This window comes from Pseudorca crassidens, chromosome 2 (assembly GCF_039906515.1).
Source record: "Pseudorca crassidens isolate mPseCra1 chromosome 2, mPseCra1.hap1, whole genome shotgun sequence".
Lineage (NCBI taxonomy): Eukaryota > Metazoa > Chordata > Mammalia > Artiodactyla > Delphinidae > Pseudorca > Pseudorca crassidens.
In genome coordinates, this window is record NC_090297.1 from 116591657 (window position 1) to 116612895 (window position 21239).

General features: G+C 47.2%; 1 protein-coding gene across 4 annotated transcripts in view; it reads left to right on the forward strand.

Annotated features, from left to right (window-relative positions):
• LOC137219602 (low affinity immunoglobulin gamma Fc region receptor II-like) overlaps nucleotides 1-18038 on the forward strand; it is a 32878-nt gene extending 14840 nt beyond the window's left edge. Inside the window, exons 4-9 of one of the 4 annotated variants that reach the window (XM_067728438.1) lie at nucleotides 3532-3634; nucleotides 7661-7871; nucleotides 9128-9148; nucleotides 10725-10982; nucleotides 14978-15232; nucleotides 16439-18038. In XM_067728438.1, the coding sequence (XP_067584539.1) occupies nucleotides 7685-7871; nucleotides 9128-9148; nucleotides 10725-10982; nucleotides 14978-15232; nucleotides 16439-16509 (792 nt within the window). In that variant the 5' untranslated portion in view covers nucleotides 3532-3634; nucleotides 7661-7684 and the 3' untranslated portion in view covers nucleotides 16510-18038. Of the gene's footprint in view, nucleotides 1-3531; nucleotides 3635-7660; nucleotides 7872-9127; nucleotides 9149-10724; nucleotides 10983-14977; nucleotides 15233-16334 lie in introns of all 4 variants that reach the window. The other 3 variants (XM_067728434.1, XM_067728436.1, XM_067728437.1) reach the window with 3 other exon arrangements.
• The last annotated feature ends 3201 nt before the right edge of the window (nucleotides 18039-21239 follow it).

The following is a 21239-nucleotide window of genomic DNA, read 5'->3' on the forward strand; positions in this document are numbered from 1 at the left end:
AGTTCCTCCTCAAGGGGTATACAGAGCAATATGACATATATCTTTGAGTTCTTCTGCAGAAACTGAGGCCCAAAACGCAGCCTTTGTGCACGGGCGCTGAGTCAGATCTTGGAGACAGAGTTTTGGGTGAAGTAGAAAAGAATAAATAGCTTTATTGCTTGGCTGGGCAAAGGGGGACACAGCAGGCTCATGCCCCTCAAAAACTGTGTGTCCCAACCCAGGAGGATTTGGTAAGGGGTTTTGTAGCCATGTTTCAATGGCAGGGTTGCTGATAAGATTAGGGTGTGTGCAGGGCCTGCACTCCTTTAATCTGGCCTCAGGTGGTCTCTGGTTAAGCTTCTCTGGTTCTTGAGGCTATCAAACCATGAATTTCTCTCTGGAATGAGGTTTGCTTCATCAAGTAGTTCATCTTCCATTTGTTGGGGGTTTTAGTTCTGTAGAAGACCTCAAAGATACTGTTATGTGTATCCCTTGAGATGGAACAGGACCCTGCCCCAAGGCTGCACTATTGTTTCTTGTCTGCTCCTCCCTTGTCTCTGCATCCCCTCCCTTCCCTGATTAGCAACTGTTTGAATCTGCCCTTCGGAACTCAGGGAAGGTCGTGGAGCCTAGAGTCTATTCCCTACAAACAAGGAATAGACAGAGGACACAGAAAGGCTTCTTTGCCCATGAGCCCCACAGGGTCCTGCTTGGTTTCAAAACTAAGGCCCCAGGACTTCCCTGGTGGCGCAGTGGTTAAGAATCCGCCTACCAGTGCAGGGGACATAGGTTCAATCCCTGGTCCGGGAAGATCCCACGTGCCGCTAGAGCAACTAAGCCCATGCACCACAACTACTAAGCCTGTGCACTAGAGCCCACGAGCCACAATTACTGAAGCCCGCGCGCCTAGAGCCGGTGCCCCGCAACAAGAGAAGCAGCCGCAATAAGAAGCCCGAGCACCACAGTGAAGCGTAGGCCCTGCTTGCTGCAATACAGAAAGCCCACACGCAGCAACAGACCCAAGGCAGCCAAAAAACTAAGGTCCTCCACCCAGGTGGAAGACGGCAACTTCATGCTGAACACAAGATTCCTGGAAGGCTACCCTATTACCTCACCATCCACCAATCAGAAGAAAGTCACACACCATGCAGCCTTCACCCCAAATTTTGCTTATAAACACTTTTCCCCCAAAATTGAAACTGGAAAACCCAGTGTACCATATTCCTAGGGTAAGGTAAGCTGGCTAAAACTGAGTTGGAGGATTGTGATTGGTGTATGTTAGGTTACCTTGACAGGTGTTTTCTGTAAGTACAGGCTGCCTTAGGTTTACATGTGAGGTGTGGGCTGGGCCACTGGGACAGCCTCCATATTAAGGGTCCTGATACGTAAATTAACTTTATTAATTCCACCCCCCTTTGATCACAATTTCAGTTGTACTAAGAGTGTTGATCAAACTTAAAATATTGGCATGACTCTGAGCTACCGCTTCTGTTTGCTATTGGAATCAGGTTGGCTCTCTGACTGAACCCATAGGTTAGGATATTGAGGTCTCCGTCGAGTAGTTAGCTGTTTCCTTAATCCCGTTTTTGGCGTTCTAGATGAAGGGAGGACATTTGTGTCGGAGATCATTTGTCTGGTCTCCCGCAGCTGACACATGCATTGAAAGCTTTTGAGAGAATGTAGACCACCAGGGAGACTATTAAAACGACTATAAGCAGAATAATTCCCAACATTTGGAGGGCACTCAAAAACCACGTCCCCATGACCCAAAACAACATAGATCAAATAAATTAAAGAAAGACCACATTGAAGGAGACATTTTCGTAAGCAAAGTGGCTTTTTTAGTTATCTTAGGTAACGAGTTTCAACCTCCCCAGAAGCGTTAATCCAAGTGCAGCAAGTGGTGTTGGCTACGGCACAGACACACCTTGCGTAGCTAAAAGACAACCAAGGGCTTTCCTATTACAAGAACAGCTCTGGCCAGAGAATCTAGGGGTTTTGGTTGGGCAGCTACTGTTTTAGCAGTGGATTCTGTGATCACCTGACTCCTAGTCTGGGAAATAGGGATCTGCCAAAGGAAGAAAATTGTGAGTCATGAATGCCTCCTGGTAATTCCCGTTTGATCTGTAATGTAGGTAGATAGGTGCAGCCCATCGTGAAGACTTGGTTTGATTGTGGGCAGTCGGAGACGTAAAGAGTTAGCTCAACCGCAGCTTCTCACCACCTCCCAAGTATTTAAACACTGAGTTTCCCATGCATGAGGGGGTACTATCACCCACAGATATAGATAAACCTGAGAGAAGCACAGGTGGCACCGCCGAAAGAGGTATTCCCATGATGGAGAATATTGGAATAGGAGTGCAGAGTGATCAGCCAAGCCCTGGAGGTCAGATGAGTTATGATTTGAGTTAAGGGTCTGGGGCTTCCCTTCCCTGGTGGCGCAGTGGTTGAGAGTCCGCTTGCCGATGTCAGGGGACGCCGGTTCGTGCCCCGGTCCGGGAAGATCCCACCTGCCGCGGAGCGGCTGGGCCCGTGAGCCATGGCGGCTGAGCCTGCGCGTCCGGGGCCTGTGCTCCACAACGGGAGAGGCCACAACAGTGAGAGGCCCACGTATCGCAAAAAAAAATAATAATAATAAATAAATAAGAAATAGGATGTAAACATAATAGCTCTCCCAAGATCCAGAGCCACTCACAAAAGTCGCCAAGACAAAAACTTAGATTAATTCTCCTATGAGCTGGCAACAGTCAGTAGGACCACAGCTATAAGTGGGATGCACCCTTGTTTTGTGCTAGTCTCAGCCTATCAACAACCAGTGTTCTGGTTGGACCAGCTCTTGTGGTTCTTATAATATTGCCAGATGCCCTTCAGCAGTAACCATCGGGAAACTGAAAAAAACAGAGGCTCATCACTTATAACACCTGGAAATTACACAGCACACCTGGGGCCACACAGCAAGGTCATGGGGAGACAGAGACTGCACGTGGGCCTGGGGTTCTGCTTTTATTGGGGCTGAGGGTGGGTCTTAGGGTTTTGGGGGCTCACTCTTTATTGGTGAATTTAAAACGTAAGAGCAGAAATTTAAAGGACAGGATGGAAAAAAACAAAAACCATGTAGACCAATTGGTCAGTTATTTAAATCTACCAAAATCTCTAAAACAAAGGAGCCTCAGTGAGTGGAGGTGGCCTGGCTCTTTATCTACTTGTGTCGTTGGTACTGTGTTCAGCTGAGATAACCTTCTTTGAAAGGGCTGCCCCTTGAAATGGATGCCTTGGCAATCAAAGCTTAAGTCAGCCACTTGTATTGCAAAAAAGAAGAAAACTGTCAGGGCTTACACTACAAGCCCATGTTTCTGCCTGGCCATATTTTGGGGGCCCCAACCTGATGGTTGCCAAGTCAAGTTCTCAACACAAAATGACACAACAGAAGAAAATAGCTGTCCCTGGGAGAGAAGAATTGACAACCAATAGGTACCCCAAAACCAAAATCCAAAAAGCCTGAATTTGGAAAAGAAAGGACAACATGAAATTTTATTTTCCTCTCTTGACCAGGCACTACAGAGATCTGGGAGACCTGACTGTGGTAAGAATTCTCATCCTTCACCAGCTTCTGCCAGTTTTTCCAGGATCCCTTCTGGAGGCTCTGGAGCATGAGGTATTTAGAGTGTAGCTCCGGTATCTATCAGAATTTAACAAGGGTTTCCATTAATATTAGTTTTAGTGTCCCCTTGGCTGCTTAAGGGAATAATTGGTATCAGTTTACCAGAGACTCCCTCAGAGTCTCACCAACCCTGAGAGAGGCCATTTGGTGACCCTCCTTTGAGGGTAGATACAAGGTATATGTGAGGCCACTAACTTGGCAGACTTTTGTTTACAGTTCTATAGTCTCTTCAGAGTGGAAAGGCAATTCAGACAGAGGATTAGCAGAATGTGGGTGCTCAGGTACAGGAGGACAGGGGAGCAGTAGGAGTCACATCAGTCTTGTAGTCTTTTGTTTTAGGTACCTCTCGTGTCTTTACTTTCTCATTACCCTTTTGCGATGAATCTTTCAATGAAGCTCTCTGGGACTCTTGAAGCCTTTTGGAGGCATACCAATTAAAATAGGTATCCCTTTCTGTTTGTTTGATTTGAGGACTCTTACTTTCAAGTGTACTGTTAAATGAGCCATCTTGTCTAACTGGAAGATTCCCTATAATGGCCGTTGTCATTCTAGGTTGTCTTAGTAAGATGTTGCCATTTTTGTAGATATCTGTAGCTTCTTGGACCGCATTTATCAGACATAAGATAGGCAGGTGTGCCAGAAGGTGGCAAGCTTAATTCTTTGATATTTGAGGGTCCCACTTCTGTAGCTAAGCCTTGGATCTCTTAGAGCCAAATTAATGCCTAATAGGGATGTGCCGCCAGATTATGTGTTTTTTTTTTTTTTTAACAAATTTATGTATTTATTTACTTTTGGCTGCGTTGGATCTTCGTTGCTGCGTGCGGGCTTTCTCTAGTTGCGGCCAGCGGGGGCTACTCTTCGTTGCGGTGTGTGGGCTTCTCATTGCGGTGGCTTCTCTTGTTGTGGAGCATGGGCTTTAAGGGCATGGGCTCCAGAAGTTGTGGCACGTGGGCTCAGTAGTTATGGCTTGCGGGCTCCAAAGCACAGGATTAGTAGTTGTGGCACACAGGCTTAGTTGCTCTGTGGCATGTGAGATCTTCCCCGACCAGGGCTTGAACCTGTGTCCCCTGCACTGGCAGGTGGATTCTTAACCAGTGTGCTACCAGGGAAGCCCCGATTATGTGGTATTTAACAGTGTAGCTTGTTACATGGAAATTTTCGTGAGGTTGGCATGTGACCACTGTTGATCTAACCCATTCCTTGACCAACTTATCCTAGCCCAGGAGTCTGAGAGTGAGGTGGTGAGCGCTTAGTACAGTCCACGTGTATTGTCTTAATTTAATTTCCCAAGTCCCTCAGCAGTTCATGCTGTGGACTTACCTCAAGCTTTGTGAGTTTCCTAATGGCTGCCATCATGCTTTCTTTTGCTTCAAGGGCTCCTATTTTCCCTCATTTAAATAATTCTCCCTGGTTCAACCAGACTTACTGTTTCTGACTGCTTGAGCACTGTTCCTGAGATCTGTCAGGTCCTCCTGAAGGTGCTTACACTGTAGCTGAGATTGGGCATAAACTCAAATGTTGTGGCCTACTAGGTCTCACCATGAAATATCTGAAGTCTCTCACACCCCAAATTTCCACCTAAAAGGATTAGAACAAACAAACTTGAGCTCCAAATGGGAACTAGGTGGAGCTCGATCCAAGAGAAATTACCAGAGATACTGGAGAGCAGCTGGAGAGGTAGCAAACTAAAGTGGCTCTGTAGGAACCTTCACCTTCATCTAGGAGCCAACCCGGGAACCTTCAGTGGCTGTTTTCCCATCACACCTCATTGACCATACAGGCTATATACCTTGCAAAGATTGCAGGTTTGCTTCCAGACCACAGTATTCCAGACCACAGACAATATTGCAATAAAATGAGACACAAATGTTTTGGTTTCCCAGTGCATATAAAAGTTACGTTTACACCATAGTCTATGAAGTGTGCAATAGCTTCATGTCTATAAAACAACATACATACCTTAATTTAAGATGACTCTATTGCTAAAAATACCAAAACAGTTTCAATAATAACATCAAAGATCACTAATCACAGATCATTATAACACATAATAATAACGAAAAAGTTCAAAATATTGTGAGAATTACTAAAATATGACACAGAGACACAAGATGAGCCAAATGCAGTTGGGAAAAATGGCACTGATAGACTTACTCAACGAGGGTTGCCATGAACCTTCAATTTGTAAAAAATGCAATACTGCAAAGCGCAGTTAAGTTAGCACAATAAAATGAGATATGCCTGACCTGTCCAATGACAAAACTAAAACAATTTAGTTACAAGATTATTCAAGGGAAAACATGCCATGGATTGAGGTAGTACAGTTCCTCATCAGCAGTGGAGAACTCTTCCCAAGGGATTTGGGCAAGACCAGGTTTTACAGAGCTTTAGAAGAGGCAACGTGGAGACAGGGCATGACTGGCTAGGAGGTTGGGAATTTCCTTGTAAGGCTAACAGGTCCTGATTTCTAGAGTAAGGTAAGCTGAGTTGGAGGATTGTGATTGGTGTATGTTACGTCCCTGGACAGGTTTTTCCTGTTAAGTGCAGGCTGACTTAAGTTTAGATTTATGATGTGGTCTGGTCCACTGGGGTGGCTCCAATGTGTGGGTCCCATTATATAAATTAACCTTTAAAGTGTTATGTCAGCTCACTGGAGTCTTTTCAGTGGTTAAAGAAATTTTTTCACCTAAAAATCAGATAAGGGCTGGAGGTAGATTGGGGGTGGGAGGTGGGGTAGAACGGGGCCAGTAGAAAAGCCTTGGCCAGAGGAGTGGGGCTGTTGCAGTTTCTGAAGACCACAGAGTGTAAGAACAGGTTCCACAATGTCATTTCCTTGAATATTACAGCTTGCTTCCTCAGAGAGCTTTTGGGAGAGAGGCCCCAGCAAAGGGCCCCAAGAGAGATCCCAGAGCAACTCATGTTCTGGGGATGTTGAGGGTGAACAAATGTCAATGAGGATGACAACAGAAAGCAAAAAAGGGAAACTAGCATTGACTTGATACCCACAATGCACTAGGGACTTCGCTAGCACGCAAATTCTCTTTTAATTTTCAAAAACCTTGAGTGCAGTGGTTCTCAACCGGGGGCAATGTTGACCCCAAGAGAACATTTGCCAATGTCTAGAGACATTTTTATTTTCACAACTAGGGGGTGCCCCTGGCATCTAGTGGGTAGAGGTCAGGGATGCTTCTAAACATCCTACAGTGTATAGGACAGGTCCTCACAATGGGAATTATTTGGCCCCAAATGTCAATAGTACTAAGGCTGAGAAACCCTGCTTGAAGGACAGGCATGCTAATCTTCATTTATACAGATGAGGAATCTGTAGTTCTGAGAAGCTACCTGTCATTCAAAATGAGATTTACACAGCTCTAAAGCCCTGCTCTTTGACCATGCCATCGTGATAGGAACAGTGATGGGTAAGAAAGATAAAGAACCAGGGCACTAATTGCTGCTCAAAGATATTTGTTGGAGGAATGAGTACAAGAGTGAACGACAACGGGGATAAGAGGATGGGTGTGATCATCCTGTTGCCACTCTGACACACGTCTTTGTCCTTGTTGCACAATCTTCTGTTCCACAAACAGAGTCAGGGTTACGATAATAAAGAAAATCAAATGGTGGGGGCTGGCCTCAGGTCGCTATGCTCGATCTCAGGAGGAGTCTGATGCCAGTGTCTGCACCTCTAAATAGATGTAGAAGTACGGGGAGTCTGCTGACACACTCTCCTCCATCACCTTTTCTAAGCAGAGAGACAGACAGGAGGTTCTGAGCTGAGTTTGGGTGACCATTTATTCCCCTCTTCCTCCCAGAGGCTGAGCCCAGCTGTGGCCCCAGAGGAAGAGGAGAATCTGTTTCCCAGTTTCCATATTTTCTCTGAATTTGGAGTGGGACTGAGCCAGATTGATTCTAGGAAACCCTGAAAGTTCTGGGATGGAAAAGTTGAGACGAAAGAGGGTGGAAGGGGAGGAGTCAATGACAAAAACAACACTTCTTTTCACTTCCTCTTTTGGACTCCAGAATTTGTCTGTTCTCTGGGGTGGAATGTGTCAAGCCTCCAGAGAAGTCTGTGCCTGCTGTGCTGGGCTGTCAGAGGCAACCTGCTCGCTCCAGGAGGTGATGGGGATCCCCTCATTCCTAGCCCTCCCTGCTGCCAGGAGTGACCGAGCTGCCTGCACATCCTGCCATCCTTTGGGCCACATGCTACTGTGGACGGCTCTGCTATTCCTCGGTGAGGCAGGGTCCCCAGGAGGGGCAGTGGAGCAGGGACAGAGGCAGGCATGCTTTTCTAACTCAGCTGCTGTCACCTCGGTTGGGGCTGAGCTTGGGCAAGGATGAGGGCTGGGGTGGGAAGCACGTCAGGAAAGTCAGGAGGGTGAAGGCAGGCTGATGAAAATCAGATTCTGATAACCTTGCTGGCCTTGGCAAATTATGAAATTGGCAGAGTTTATTTTTTTTTATTAACTTATTTATTTAGTTTTGGCTGAGTTGGATCTTTCTTGCTGCACACGGGCTTTCTCTAGTTGTGGAGAGCAGGGGCTACTCTTCGTTGTGGTGCGCGGGCTTCTCATTGCGGTAGCTTCTCTTATTGCAGAGAGTGGGCTCTAGGTGTGCGGGCTCAGTAGCTGTGGCACACGGGCTTAGTTGTTCCCCGGCATGTGGGATCTTCCCGGATCAGGGCTTGAACCCGTGTCCCCTGCATTGGCAGGTGGATCCTTAACCACTGCACCACCAGGGAAGCCCAGCAGAGTTCATTTTTTTTTAAGTCTTTTGCCCAATTTCACTGTGCACCGAGGTCCCTGGTGCTCTGCCACCCCCCAGAGCAGAGCCAGCTGCGAGCAAAGTCTAGTGACCTAGACTTGAAGGACTAATGAGTGGCCAAGGTGTTTACCTTCCTTAGAAATTGTGTTTCACTGGGACCATATCTTAGACGGGAGGGCTAATGCTGTCTTAGGCCAATAGGAGGTGGGGGGAAGCAATAAAACACATGGTTGGGGGCAGTGGCTGTTCTCTGTGCTCCTGAAACCACTTCAGGCAGCAGAAGCCTATTCTCTTTATGTGAAAGGAGATTCCCCTGGGCAAAAGCACAGGAGGGTGTGGGTTATCCAGGGGATGGGGATCAGAGAATACATAAGCCAGGCAATTCTAGAATCAGTTGTGGGACCAGAGGAATCGTGCATCCTCCTTGCACTGCAGACAGAAGTGAAGAAAAGACCAAGCACAGCAGAGCAAATTTACTAAAGTGTCACAATGGCAATTTAGTCTTTCTGAATATGGAGACAGTAGATTTATAGAGATACCAATCTGGCCCCTGTGTGGTAATTCCATTAACGCACAGCTGAACAAGTAAAGACATGGAAACCCAGGTGAACGTAATGCAGACAGAGACCATCAAGAGAGTTAAGGGGATTTGCAAGGAGGTGATTATTTATAATGATGAATCATCATATCTAAACACCAGGCTGATCTTTGCTTTCTCTTTTACAGCTCCTGTTGTTGGGAAACCTGGTAACTGCTCATCACATCCTCTCCCTCCCCCAGCTACCCTCTCTCTCTGCTCCCTGCACCCTGTCTGTCCTGTAATCCAGGACCGAGGTAGAGCCAGGAAAGAGTAATTGCTCCCACTAGATGCCCTGCCCCACCCCCTGCTATGTCCTCCCCTTTCCTTCCTCCCAGGGAAGCCGGGGACGCACAGCCATGGGACACAGGTGCCTCAGCCCTTATGCTTCTGTTACGGTGAGACCTCACAGATCCTGTCACAGAATATAACTGTCCTCTGTCTCAGTCGCCTTCCTCTTTCCAAACTAAATCACAAGCCCAGGCCATTTTAGTTTCAGTTGTGTACAAAATCACATGATCTGCTTATGTTATCCCCATAACATATCTGACACGTTAGTTCATTTGCTCTGCTGCTGTTGTATTTTCCTCACTTTATGTCTGCATTGGTAAATCTTTTACTCTTCATGTATCTGTAGGCTTCAGGACCTGTTCCCCTGGACACAAATAGGAGATACCGCCAGTTCTGGTGGGATGAACACGGCTGGGCACTGCTTTCCCTGCACCACTAACCTCTCCACCTCCCAGGACTGGTAGTGGGATGGGGCTCTACATGGGCCACTGAACGCAGGGCTCCCTAGACTGGCCTGCCAGCCTTTCTCCTCTTTCTTATTCTTCTGAGGCCAGAGAGACTCCTCTGTGCTTGGGTGTCAGGACAGGTCTATTCTAAAGGAGAAAGAATGGGGACTTCCCTGGTGGTCCAGTGGGAAAGAATCTGCCTTACAATGCTGGGGACGCAGGTTCGATCCCTGGTCAGGGAACTAAGCCCATTCCTCAACTGGAGCCCCTGGGCCACAAACTACAGAGCCTGCGCGTCACAACTAGAGAAGAGAAAACCCACATGCCATAACTAGAAAGAAGCCCGCGCACCATGAGGAAAGATCCCGCACCGCAACGAAGATCCCTCATGTCACAACTAAGACCCGACACAGCCAAAAAAAAATAAATAAATACAGCTTTTGTGTTGTTGATCTGACTCCTTCCATTCTTTTTTTTTAATGTATTTATTTCTTTTTATTTAGAAATGAATACATCTTAAACAAAAAGAATGGAAAAAGTCAGAACAGAAACGTGGTGTCTGGCTCTCAGCCTGGCACCTCCACCAGATGTCCCCATTTGTCTTGTTCCAGATGTGGAGAGAGTTTATCCACTAGTGTCCGAATGCCTCAGCTTACAGGGAAGGAAAGTGTTTCCCCAAAGGATGTATGTGTAGTGTGTGTGTGTGTGTGTGTGTGTGTGTGTGTGTGCACGTGTGCGTGTGTGTTTGCTTGCCCCCTCTCCCATTCCCCTACCTCTTGTCCTCTCCCCTGGGGAGGAGGCAAGCTCCCTGAGAGAACCTGGGTTCCTGCGGGCCCCTGTTTGGGCTGCACGAGTTGGAGGAACTGCCTTCGGTTGCACAAGAGTTCTGGGTTGGGTTCCTCTCTTGATGTCTCCAGCATGGCCACAGTTTTCCATCATCTGAGATTTGGGGTCTGCTTAGGCCCTTGGGGTCCCTTTCCTCATGCTGCCTTCTCTCTCTGCCCCTCAGCAGGTCTCCCGAAGGCTGTGGTGAGCATTCAGCCTGCGTGGATCAATGTGCTCAAGGAGGATTACGTGACGCTGATGTGTCAGGGGACCAGCTTGTATGAAGGCAACCTCACCCTGTGGTTCCATAATGGGAGCTTCATCCAGAGCCAGAACCAGTCCAGTTATAGCTTTAAGGCCAGCAGCAATGACAGCGGAGACTACAGGTGTCAGAGAGAGCAGACCAGCCTCAGCGACCCTGTGCATCTGTACGTGACTTCCGGTCAGTGGAGGAAGGCCTGGGAGAGTCTGGGAGAACAAGGATAGAAGAAATCTGCTTACATGGCAGAGGTTTTTCGGAAAGGGGAATTGCCTGCTTACTGGGAAGCATGGCTGTGAGTTGTTTGAAGGGGTTTTTGTCCACTGATTTCCCTTTTCACGCACCCCATTGCTTAGTATGTGTGGTGAGGTGGAAGTTCCTAAGAGATTTCTCAGAATATGTTGGGCTCTGTTGTTTCGGTGCTGACTGGGCAAGAAGGGGACAAGGCCACTGACAGGCAGGTGGGTATGAGAGAAGCAGAAGGAAATCCTTAGTTCATAGAAATCCTTCCATTTTTATGGCAGAGTCAGATGCACAGACAGACCACAACTGAATCCTAGCCCTGGAAATTATAGCCACGTAAACATGATGATTTCATTTACCTTTGAGCTTTGGTTTCCTCATCAGCTCAGTGGAGATACTCTGCCTCCCCCATCAGGTCCCGGTGAGAATCAGCATTTCCCTGCCCCCCTGCCCTCTGTTCAACTTGAGGTGAAAGTTGTGTCTTAAGCACCTTTTATATCCAGCCCCAGGCACGGGACAGGGCTTAATAAATGTTTGCTGAGCAGATCAATGATCCTCCAAAGCTCCTGCAAGAAATACGTTCTCCATAGAGAAAAGCTGCAGTGTGATTATGATGAATATTGTCAGTGCTATTCTTCACTTAGTCCCCTTCCCTCACCCAATTCTCAAATTCTCCTCAAAGGTATCTAGGCCCAGTGGGCCTGCAGCTCCAGGCCTGCTATCTCTACCCTCTGTGCTCAGCAGGAAAAGACAGTCCTGGAGGGAAGTCCCAGAGGCCTGGCAGGGCCTCAACCTCAGTGCTCCTCCTCTCTAGGAGGGGGTGGCAAGTTCCCACCCGACCAGCAGGCGCGTTGACAAGGAGCCCTGGCACATGAGGTGGACACCACCCTGAAGGACCCAGGTGAAGAGCTAGAAGGCCTGGAGCCAGAGCACCAGCCATGGGGACCCTGAACCACTGTCATGGAGACTAGAGTCAACAGAATGCCGACTGCACCAGTGGGAGTCCCGACTCAGGTGGTAGCGCTCGTTCCCAGACAGCTCAGTGCCACGGTATGAACAGCAGGCAGAGCAGGCCCTGCAGGGGCAGCTCCGTGGGCCTCAGTATCTCCAGCAGTTCATGTCCAGCAGCAGCTCAGCAGGCCCGGCTGCATAGCCTGGCTGCTATCTAGCGGCCACACGGCAGGCCAGCTCTCCCAGACACCAGCGCAGCGAGCAGCTGAGCACCACCCAGGCCTCAGTCAATCTGGCCACAGCATCAGCCTCCCAGCTCACCAGCCAATCCCGGAGTGAACTCTCCCAGTGTCACCACTGTGACCCAATCTGTGCTACTGGGGAACACCACCTCCTCCCCCTCAACCTGTCCCAGGCCCAGATGTATCTAAGACCACAGCTGGGAAACCTATTCCAGGTAAACCAGACCTTGGCTCAGCATGTGCCTCTAGCTTCTCAACTCATCCTGATGCCTATTAGGGCAGTGGCAGTAGTCCAGCAGGAGGGGCTGTCTGCTCAGGCTGCTGGAGGCCATGTAGATGCAGTTTAGGTAGAGAACTTGGCACTGAGGAGCAACAGGCTTAGCCCAAAGCTCCACCCAGAAAGCTATTCCCCTGTTTAGCCTCCCCCAGGCCTCTAGCCAGGCCCTAGCTGTGGCTCAGGCTCCCTGTAGGGCCTCAGGCCAGTTCTTTAGCCTTAGTCCAGCTGGTGGGGGCAGTGGGAAGAGCAGGCAGAAGTGGCCACCCACCTGGGCCTTTGGCTCAGTGGCCCTCCTCAGGAATAGGTGGTGCTTGGAGCCATCCCAGGAGAGGCACAGGAGTGGTGGAGCCCTTGCCTGCATCCCAAACATGGACCCTGCTGCAGCTCCTCTGCCATCACCCATGCTAAGATCCAGGGCAAGTGCCACAGGGGTCAAGAGGACTCTAGCTGGGGTTCAGAGAATTCCAGTCACGGTAAAGAACTCTCTCCAATGTCCCTGGGCCTTTATCGGTGAGAGCTGGACATGGGGCATGTGACCCAGGAATCTCCATACAGCTGTGCCTCCACCAGCACTCATGGCATCAACCCTGTGTTCCTGTCCAGTAATCTTAGCCACTGGAGTGCAGAGAAGTTGTATGAGTTTATTGCTTCTCTACAAGGCTTCCAGGAGATTGCAGAGGAGTTTCCCAGGAGATGGATTGAAAGGCCCTTTTTTGACTTAAAGAACACCTCGTGAGTGCCGTGACCATGAAGCTGGGCCCTGCCCTCAAGATCTGCACCAAGAAATTGTCCTCGAGGAGACCTAAGGTGGCCCTCGTGCACAAACCAGCCTAAGGCTGACACTTCCACTGTCCAGGTTACAACCTGGTACCAGTAGAGACTTTGCTGAGAAGAAAGTGCTGTTCCAATGATGTGCACCTTCAGTAGAGGGGGTTACCCAGACAGGGAGGAGAACTGCAAGAATTGGTTGCTGGCGCTACATGGAAGCAGCTTTGACATTTTCTCCGGGTTCTACTCCATTAAAAAAAATCTTCACGTGCTTCCCTGGTGGCGCAGCGGTTGAGGGTCCGCCTGCCGATGCAGGGGACACAGGTTCGTGCCCCGGTCCGGGAGGATCCCACATGCTGCAGAGTGGCCGGGCCCGTGAGCCATGGCCGCTGAGCCTGCACGTCCGGAGCCTGTGCTCCGCAGAGGGAGAGGCCACAACAGTGAGAGGCCCGCGTACCGCCAAAAAAAAAAAAAAAAAAATCTTCACAATTCTCAGCATTCCCACCTACCCCAATCCAACCTTTATAAAAGAGGCAGTCTAGGGAACCAGGACTGCTCACCTAATCCTGGAGTGGAATGTCTAGCCAGGGCCTGAGTTCCTCAAGAGGAGGGATACACAGGATGGTATGGGAGGAAATGGGTGGAACGCAGGGGTGCCTCCCCAGTGGGAGAGGTGGGGTTTTCCAGCTTGTGTGACCCAAGTAGCAAGATCTGGTGCTCCCCACCTTCCCTGTGGATTGTCCCACTGTAGCCGTGGCCCAGAGTTTTCTCTTCGTTGTCACTCCCTCCCTCAGTATTGAGCATTTTCACCTGCATTTGCGGCAGGCTCAGCAGCCAGTGTAGAGACTGTTTTGGCATCATTCCGATCTGCTGAAGGGGCTGAGCGTGGTTGACTAGCACACGTATGGCTGTTGTCATTTCTTTCTCATGTCCCGACTCCCTTCCAACATTATCTATTGTTTTCTACCCTTTCTTTCCAATTCCAACTCTTCTCTGTCCTATAGCTTTAGGAAAAAGGAGTGTGTGGGCTGAGGTCAGATTATAAGTACCCACCTTAGCCTCTATTCCCTATACGACAAAGAAAGTAAATATCTTTTTCCTCAGTAAAAGGATGAAAATCGGGGGGAAAAAGTACACAGCAGGCTAATGGCCCACCCATGTCACTGCTGCCAAAGTCCCTGCTGAAGTGAAATGCCATATTTACTAACATGCACCAAATAAGCTAACATTTGTTAGATGTCCGTGACTTTCCCCAAAGACACTTGACTCTGCTGTGTTCCCCCCACATGTTGCCTCCTATGTCAGACTGGGTCCTTCCCTCCCTCCCTCCCTCAGGGAAGGGACTGTACTCCTGGGTCTCCTGTATCCCTCCTGCAGAAAGAAGCCTGTCGGGCAGGACAGGAACAGGAAGACAAGCATATGCTGAGCACCTACTGTGTGCCAGGAACTACTGTAGATAGCTAATGGTATTATTGTGACTCTTTTCAAGTACAAGGAAACGGAGGCCCAGAAGAGTTAAACTATTTGCCCAAGATCACAGAGCTCATACATGATGGAGCTAGAATTACAGAGCAGGGGTGTCTGATTCCAAACTTAAGCTCTTCCCTCCACACACAGTGGCCCACCAGTAAGGATGGTCTGGGTCTCGGATTTGAGTGAAGACCTCCTGGGTCCTGGGGTCCCTTTGTGTCTTTCAGACTGGCTGCTGCTCCAGACCCCTAGCTTCGTGTTCCAGGAAGGGGAGCCCATCGTGCTGAGGTGCCACAGCTGGAGAAACAGTTCTCTGAATAAGGTCATATTCTTCCAGAATGGAAAATCCAAGACGTTTTCCCATCTGCGTTCCAACTTCTGTATCCCACGAGCAAACCTCAGTCACAGTGGCGAGTACCACTGCACGGGATTTATCGGGCAGACGGTGTACTCATCACAGCCTGTGACCATCACTGTCCAAGGTGGGAACCAATGCTGTTCAAGGAGCTTTACACCTCGGAAGGATAGGTAGTTAGAGGATTACTGATCTTTTTTGTACTTCAGAACCTTTGTTCTCACGAGCATGCCTGTTTGACATCAACAGGAAATTCTAGCTTGACCTAATTGCTGTGTGAATTTGCAGCTCTGTTCCAGCTCATTTCTCAGGGATTATAGAAATGGGTGTCCTTCATTTGGAGTTTTAACTCTTAGGGGACAGAAGCCACCTTTTCATCCTCCATATCCATCCACCAGACATTGCCGCTCTCCCTCTTTTCCACCTTATTCAAACCACTTTATCATATGTCCCTGTAGGTGTCTTATGCTTGCTTGTGTCTCCCTACTGAACCTCTCAGCCTAGGCTCAAATGTTAGCTCAGAGTGGCCACGTTGGCATGAGAATCTCTCTCTACATACAAAGAAAGAGGCTTCTGCCTGTTCTTGAGAAATTGTACATTGTGGGACCCATATCATACCCTTTCAGACAGCATCACAAGCTATTTATGCCAGACTAATGGTGGTTAGTGAATACCCAGTCCTGGGCTCGGAGGAGGTGGTGAGTGAAGATGTGCTGATGTGGTCTGTGGATTCCTTAGTTCAATGTTTCCCAAAGGCTGTTCCCCAATCACATAACTCCTTGAGAGGGCTTTCAGAATGAAGGGTTCTGTGATCAAATTCATGCAGAACACACTACATACTCTGTTCCTCTCCTTTTATATTCATAATTCAGAGTAAAGGCTTCAAGAAGTCCTGTCTTAAAGGAAACTTTTAAACTAAGTTTCATAATGCATTTGCTAAACCCAGGTAACCACAAAACCTTTTTTCTTTATAACTCTATTAATGTCCTTCAGAACAGATGTGTTTGAGGTCATCCTTTGGAAATGCTGATCCAGTGCTTTATTTGGAAAGGCAGAGAGATGAAGGATAGATCCTCTGAAGCCTTCCGGGGCTAGCTGTCTGCCCTTGGCTTTCGCCTCAGTCTTTGGCTTGGGTGACTTCAAGGCTCCTCACTGGGGACCTGAACGTTTATTCCAAATTTCTGTCTTAACAGCTGTCATTTTTCCCATCCCTCTGCCTCTCCTATTAGGTCCGGCAATTCTATTCATCTTTCCACCTTGGTATCAAATCACTTTCTGCCTGGTGATGGCGCTCCTTTTTGCAGTGGATACAGAGCTGTATTTTTCTGTGCAGAGAGACCTTCAAAGCTCAGCGGGAGACTGGAAGAACTGCAAAGTCAGATGGAGTCAAGGCCCTCAGGATGAATGACCCCTCATCCCACAGCGTAAGAGCAGTGGCAGCAGCATCTCTTCAGGCCATAACTTTCCTCTTCCCCTGGCCCCACCTTGACAGCAACGTGGGCTAAGGAGCCTCCAGGGAAAGAAAAGGCCTGTGATCTCCAGAGCTAAAATCCTAATAGGCCCTACCTTCACTGATTTCCCTAAGGCCAAGGCACAGTCACAGCCCACCCAGCTCTACAAGGACTCAGAGCAAATGTGTTTTCACAGATCCTTGACAGAGGTTCCTCAAATATATGAAATCTCAGGAAATCCTGCTTCTACTTTCAAAATAAATCCAACAATCCGACCACTTCTCAGTACTCTACTACTAGCATCTGGTCCAAGCCACCATCATCTCCCTTGAATTACTGCAGCAGCCTCCTGACTGCTCTCCTGCACTCACACATGACACCTGACAGTCCATTCTCACCATAACAGTCAATGTGTGTTGTATCTGTCACGTCTTTTCTTGAAGCCATGCAATAGCTTCCCTCTTGCATTTAAAGTAACAGCTAAAGCCTTTGTAATGTTCTACAAGGCACTACATTATCTTGTTCCTCAGTGCTTCTCTAACCTCATCTACTGCTCTCCCTTTGCTTCCTTGAACTCTTCAATTATACTTCTGCTACAGGTTTATATGTTATTTACTGTTTCTGAAATGTTCATTCTTACAGATATCTACATCATGCTTCATCATGGTCTTTACTCAAATATCATGTTATCAGTGAGGTCTCCTTGATCATTCGGTATAACCCCACTCCTCCACCATCTCCTAATCCCGCTCTCCTTTATTTTCCCCATTGTACTCATCACCAACTGGAGTACCATATGTTCACTTGTTTAATTGTTTACTGCTGTATTTTTCCCCTATTGTATGTATCACCAACTGACTACCCCCTCTCCCATTAAAATATGCTCCAGGAGAGCAGGGCCTTTGTCTGTTTTGTTCACTACCATATACTTAGAGTCAAGGTCAATGTCTGGCACTTGATAAAGCACTCAATACATATTTGTGGAATGAGTAAATTCTTTAGCATTTGAAATTAGAGACATTTTTAGGTACATCTACTCCATCTTCCCAGAAGCAGAGGTCCAATTCAATACTATTGAACACCCTATTAGATACTACCCAATACATACCACTAGTACATGCATTTCAGCTTTGAATATATTTGCCTAAACTCAGTATTATTTACTTTCACCCATCACATCTTTTAAAGTAGTATATCAGTTGGACCTACTCCCCTTTAATTGAATTGACTTCCTAAGCCTGTAGAGTAGTATTGTGAAAAGCATACAGAAAAGAGAGCCAAACAACCTGGATTTGTGTTTCATTTCTACATTTGCTAGCTGGTTTGTCTTGAAGAATTCATTCAACTATTTTCTGAATTAGATTCTTCTTCTGTAAAATGGTAATATCTTTATCTCCCTCCCCAGGGATATCGTGTGAGGTTAAAGTGTAACAACATATATGGAAGCATAATGTCTTTGGATCATAATAGGCGTTTAATAAATGCTCATGGAACCTGATGTCTTTGGAGCACACTATTTGGCTGGCATTTTCCCCTTAAATAGATAAGATTGCTTTTACTATAGTAACTGAAAAAAAAGGTAAGAAGGTCTAAGGTGGAGTGGGGGTGGACTAGAAGGTAGAACTGAGTGAGTTATATTTTTGTGGCTAGTCACATCAGAAAAAAAAAATGGGGATAATCCCATTTGACCAGCTGTAGCCAGTATATTAAGCTCATATGCTGTAAAAATACAATCTCAGTGGCATAAAACATCAAAGGTTTATTTCTCATTCATTTTCTGCTTCCAGTCTTCCTGAAAGACTCCCCAGGAAGCTGTGTTTCATGGGATGGCTCGGGTTTATACTTCCATTTCAACACCAGCTACCACACATTGCCAAGGAAGACAAAGAGAACAGCAGTTAGGATGGTAATTAAATGCCCTCTGCCCAGTAGTAACATATCACACATACTTACATTTCATTGATCAAAACAAGTCATATGACCTGATCTCAAGAGGCATGGAACTGCAATCCCTTTCCGAGGCTAGAAGGAGGAGAATCATAAACATTGGTGAGCATCATCAATGTCTATCACACTAACATTTCTTACTGTACCACTGTGAGGGGTAAAAATGAATAAAGTATATATGGCGCTATCTCATAGACACAGCGGATCACTCCTCTTTTTCTTATTAACAGAAGCAGGATTTATTTGGGTATAGAGCAGGTACATAGTTTAGGGGAAACAGGAATCCCCTTTTGCTCCTGGATGAAATCAGAGATTTTTAAAGCTAGAAAGTGTCAGAAATGATGAAATTCAATCTTGTCATCTTAAAATTGAGAAAGGTATAGCCCAGATGGTTGAAATGACTTGTTCAAGGATGTACAGATAGTTGGTATCACAGATCTTTATATATAGTGGATCATACTATACATTTTGTTCTACAACTTGCTTTTTGTGCTCAGTTTTGGGTCAAGAGCATCCCTCCACAATGACCTTTTTTTTTTTTTTTTTTTTTTTTTTTGCGGTACGTGGGCCTCTCACTGTGGTGGCCTCTCCCATTGTGGAGCACAGGCTCCGGACGCGCAGGCTCAGCGACCATGGCTCACCGGCCCAGCTACTCCGCGGCATGTGGGATCTTCCCGCACCAGAGCACGAACCCGCGTCTGCTGCATCGGCAGGCAGACTCTCAACCACTGTGCCACCAGGGAAGCCCCACAATGGCCTTTTAAGTCATCACTTGAATGTCTCTTCTACTTTTTGAAAAAATAAATTTATTTATTTATTTTGGCCTCATTGGGTCTTCGTTGCTGCGCGTGGGCTTTCTCTAGTTGCGGTGAGCACGTGCTACTCTTCGTCGTGGTGCGTGGGCTTCTCATTGCAGTGGCTTCTCTTGTTGGAGAGCTCAGGCTGTAGGCGCACAGGCTTAGTTGCTCCGTGGCATGTAAGATCTTCATGGACCAGGGATCAAACCCGTGTGCCCTGCATTTGCAGGCAGATTCTCAACCACTGCGCCACCAGGGAAATTCCTGTTTTACTTTTAAAGACACTCAATCTAAGTTACTAAACATAAGTGGATATGTTTAAGTGTATGTTTAAAATTTGCATTGCATAATAAGCTTCTCTATTATGAATTAAAAAATAAAGTGAATGACATTGGAAGCACGCCTGTGTGATGCTGTGTCTAGGTACAGAGGTGCTTGCTTTAGGGCTATACCTGGAACTCTTGGGGGTAGATGTGCAGGTGGGGTTTTGAGGCTGCTGAGGGCTGGGAGAGAAGGTCGGAGTAGCTTGACAAGGCAGGCCCTGAACAGTCCAGGGCACAGACCCCAGGCCAGGCCACCTTTTCCTTTCTGAAGTGAGCACCCTTTTCTTGCAGGCTCTTGCCTAAAATGTCCTAACTTTGACACGCAGGCCTGGGCAGCCTAAACACCGAAAGTGAATGAATTTAAAGCTGACAGCTTCTCTCCCTCCTGGGTTATAAAAGAGGTTGATATGATTTTCCACCATGGAAGCCACTCATTGCATATGTCTTCAAACATTCCCTTTTTTCCAGTCCAGAAGTGGGACTGACATCTGCATCCTGACTCCCTCCTCCCTCTTCAAAGGCCCTGAAGCATTCCAAAGAGTTCTGAGCCATCTGAGGAGAAAAGACCCATTTACAGAGCAAAGGTTTTTAGTTTCTCTTTTTAAAAATTAGGAGTTGCCTTTGAATCGGGTGAATAATAATATATTACATAATAGTTGAAGCTACTAGAGTTTAACATTAGAATGTATCATGTTCCCCTGGGTACTGTGCTCTTAGTATAGTGGTGACTATCCCTGTCTGTCATGCAGGAAACCAGAGTTCCTTCCCCCATGGGGAGGTTATAGAGAACATTTGCTTCTCTTTCCTCCATTTCCATCCTCACGTCTCCAAAAAGTCTCCTTCTTTTGGCTTTTTGGGAGTCCACGCCAAATAGAAACACCAAAAAATTCAAATGGGATATTCTGGATTAAGGAAAGTGAGACATAGCAAAGACTCACTTTGCAAGGCCATAGCACTGATGGGAACAAATGTGGCTTTACTGACCAGTGAACTCATCCTCCCCTGGCCTTCAGGGCATAGGATGGACTGCAGCCTCCAGGAATTTACTCCCCACGTCCGTCCTGGGCTCTGGCTGGGAACCCGTCCAGGCCTCAGAGAAAAACGCACACTGTGCCTTTCCAACCGGCCCCTTGGGACGATGCTCCTTGGAGACACTGGCCCAGGGAGGAGGCTCAACCACAGGAGGGACATTTTCACCACAGTTCATCCATCCACATGCTCCTTCCTCCTGTGCTGTGTTCTTTCCAGGGCTGGGTGGAGAGGTCATGCCTGGGTCCCCAAGCCACAACACCAGGTTCCGGCTCCTCTCAGGAATGCGACTTGGTAAAGGAACAAAAACCAAACGAACCCAGCCTTCAACTAACTGGTTTTGTTTATTTCAGTGTCACAAATCCTAGAATAGAAAAAGTCTTAACATATACACACTACTATATGTAAAATAGATAACTAATAAGGACCTAGGTAACTCTTCTCAGTACTCTGTAAATGACCTATATGGGAAAAGAATCTAAAAAAACATTGGATATATGTATAAGTGATTCACTTTGCTGTACAGCGGAAACTAATACAACATTTTAAATCAACTGTACTCCAATACAAATTTTTTAAAATTAGAA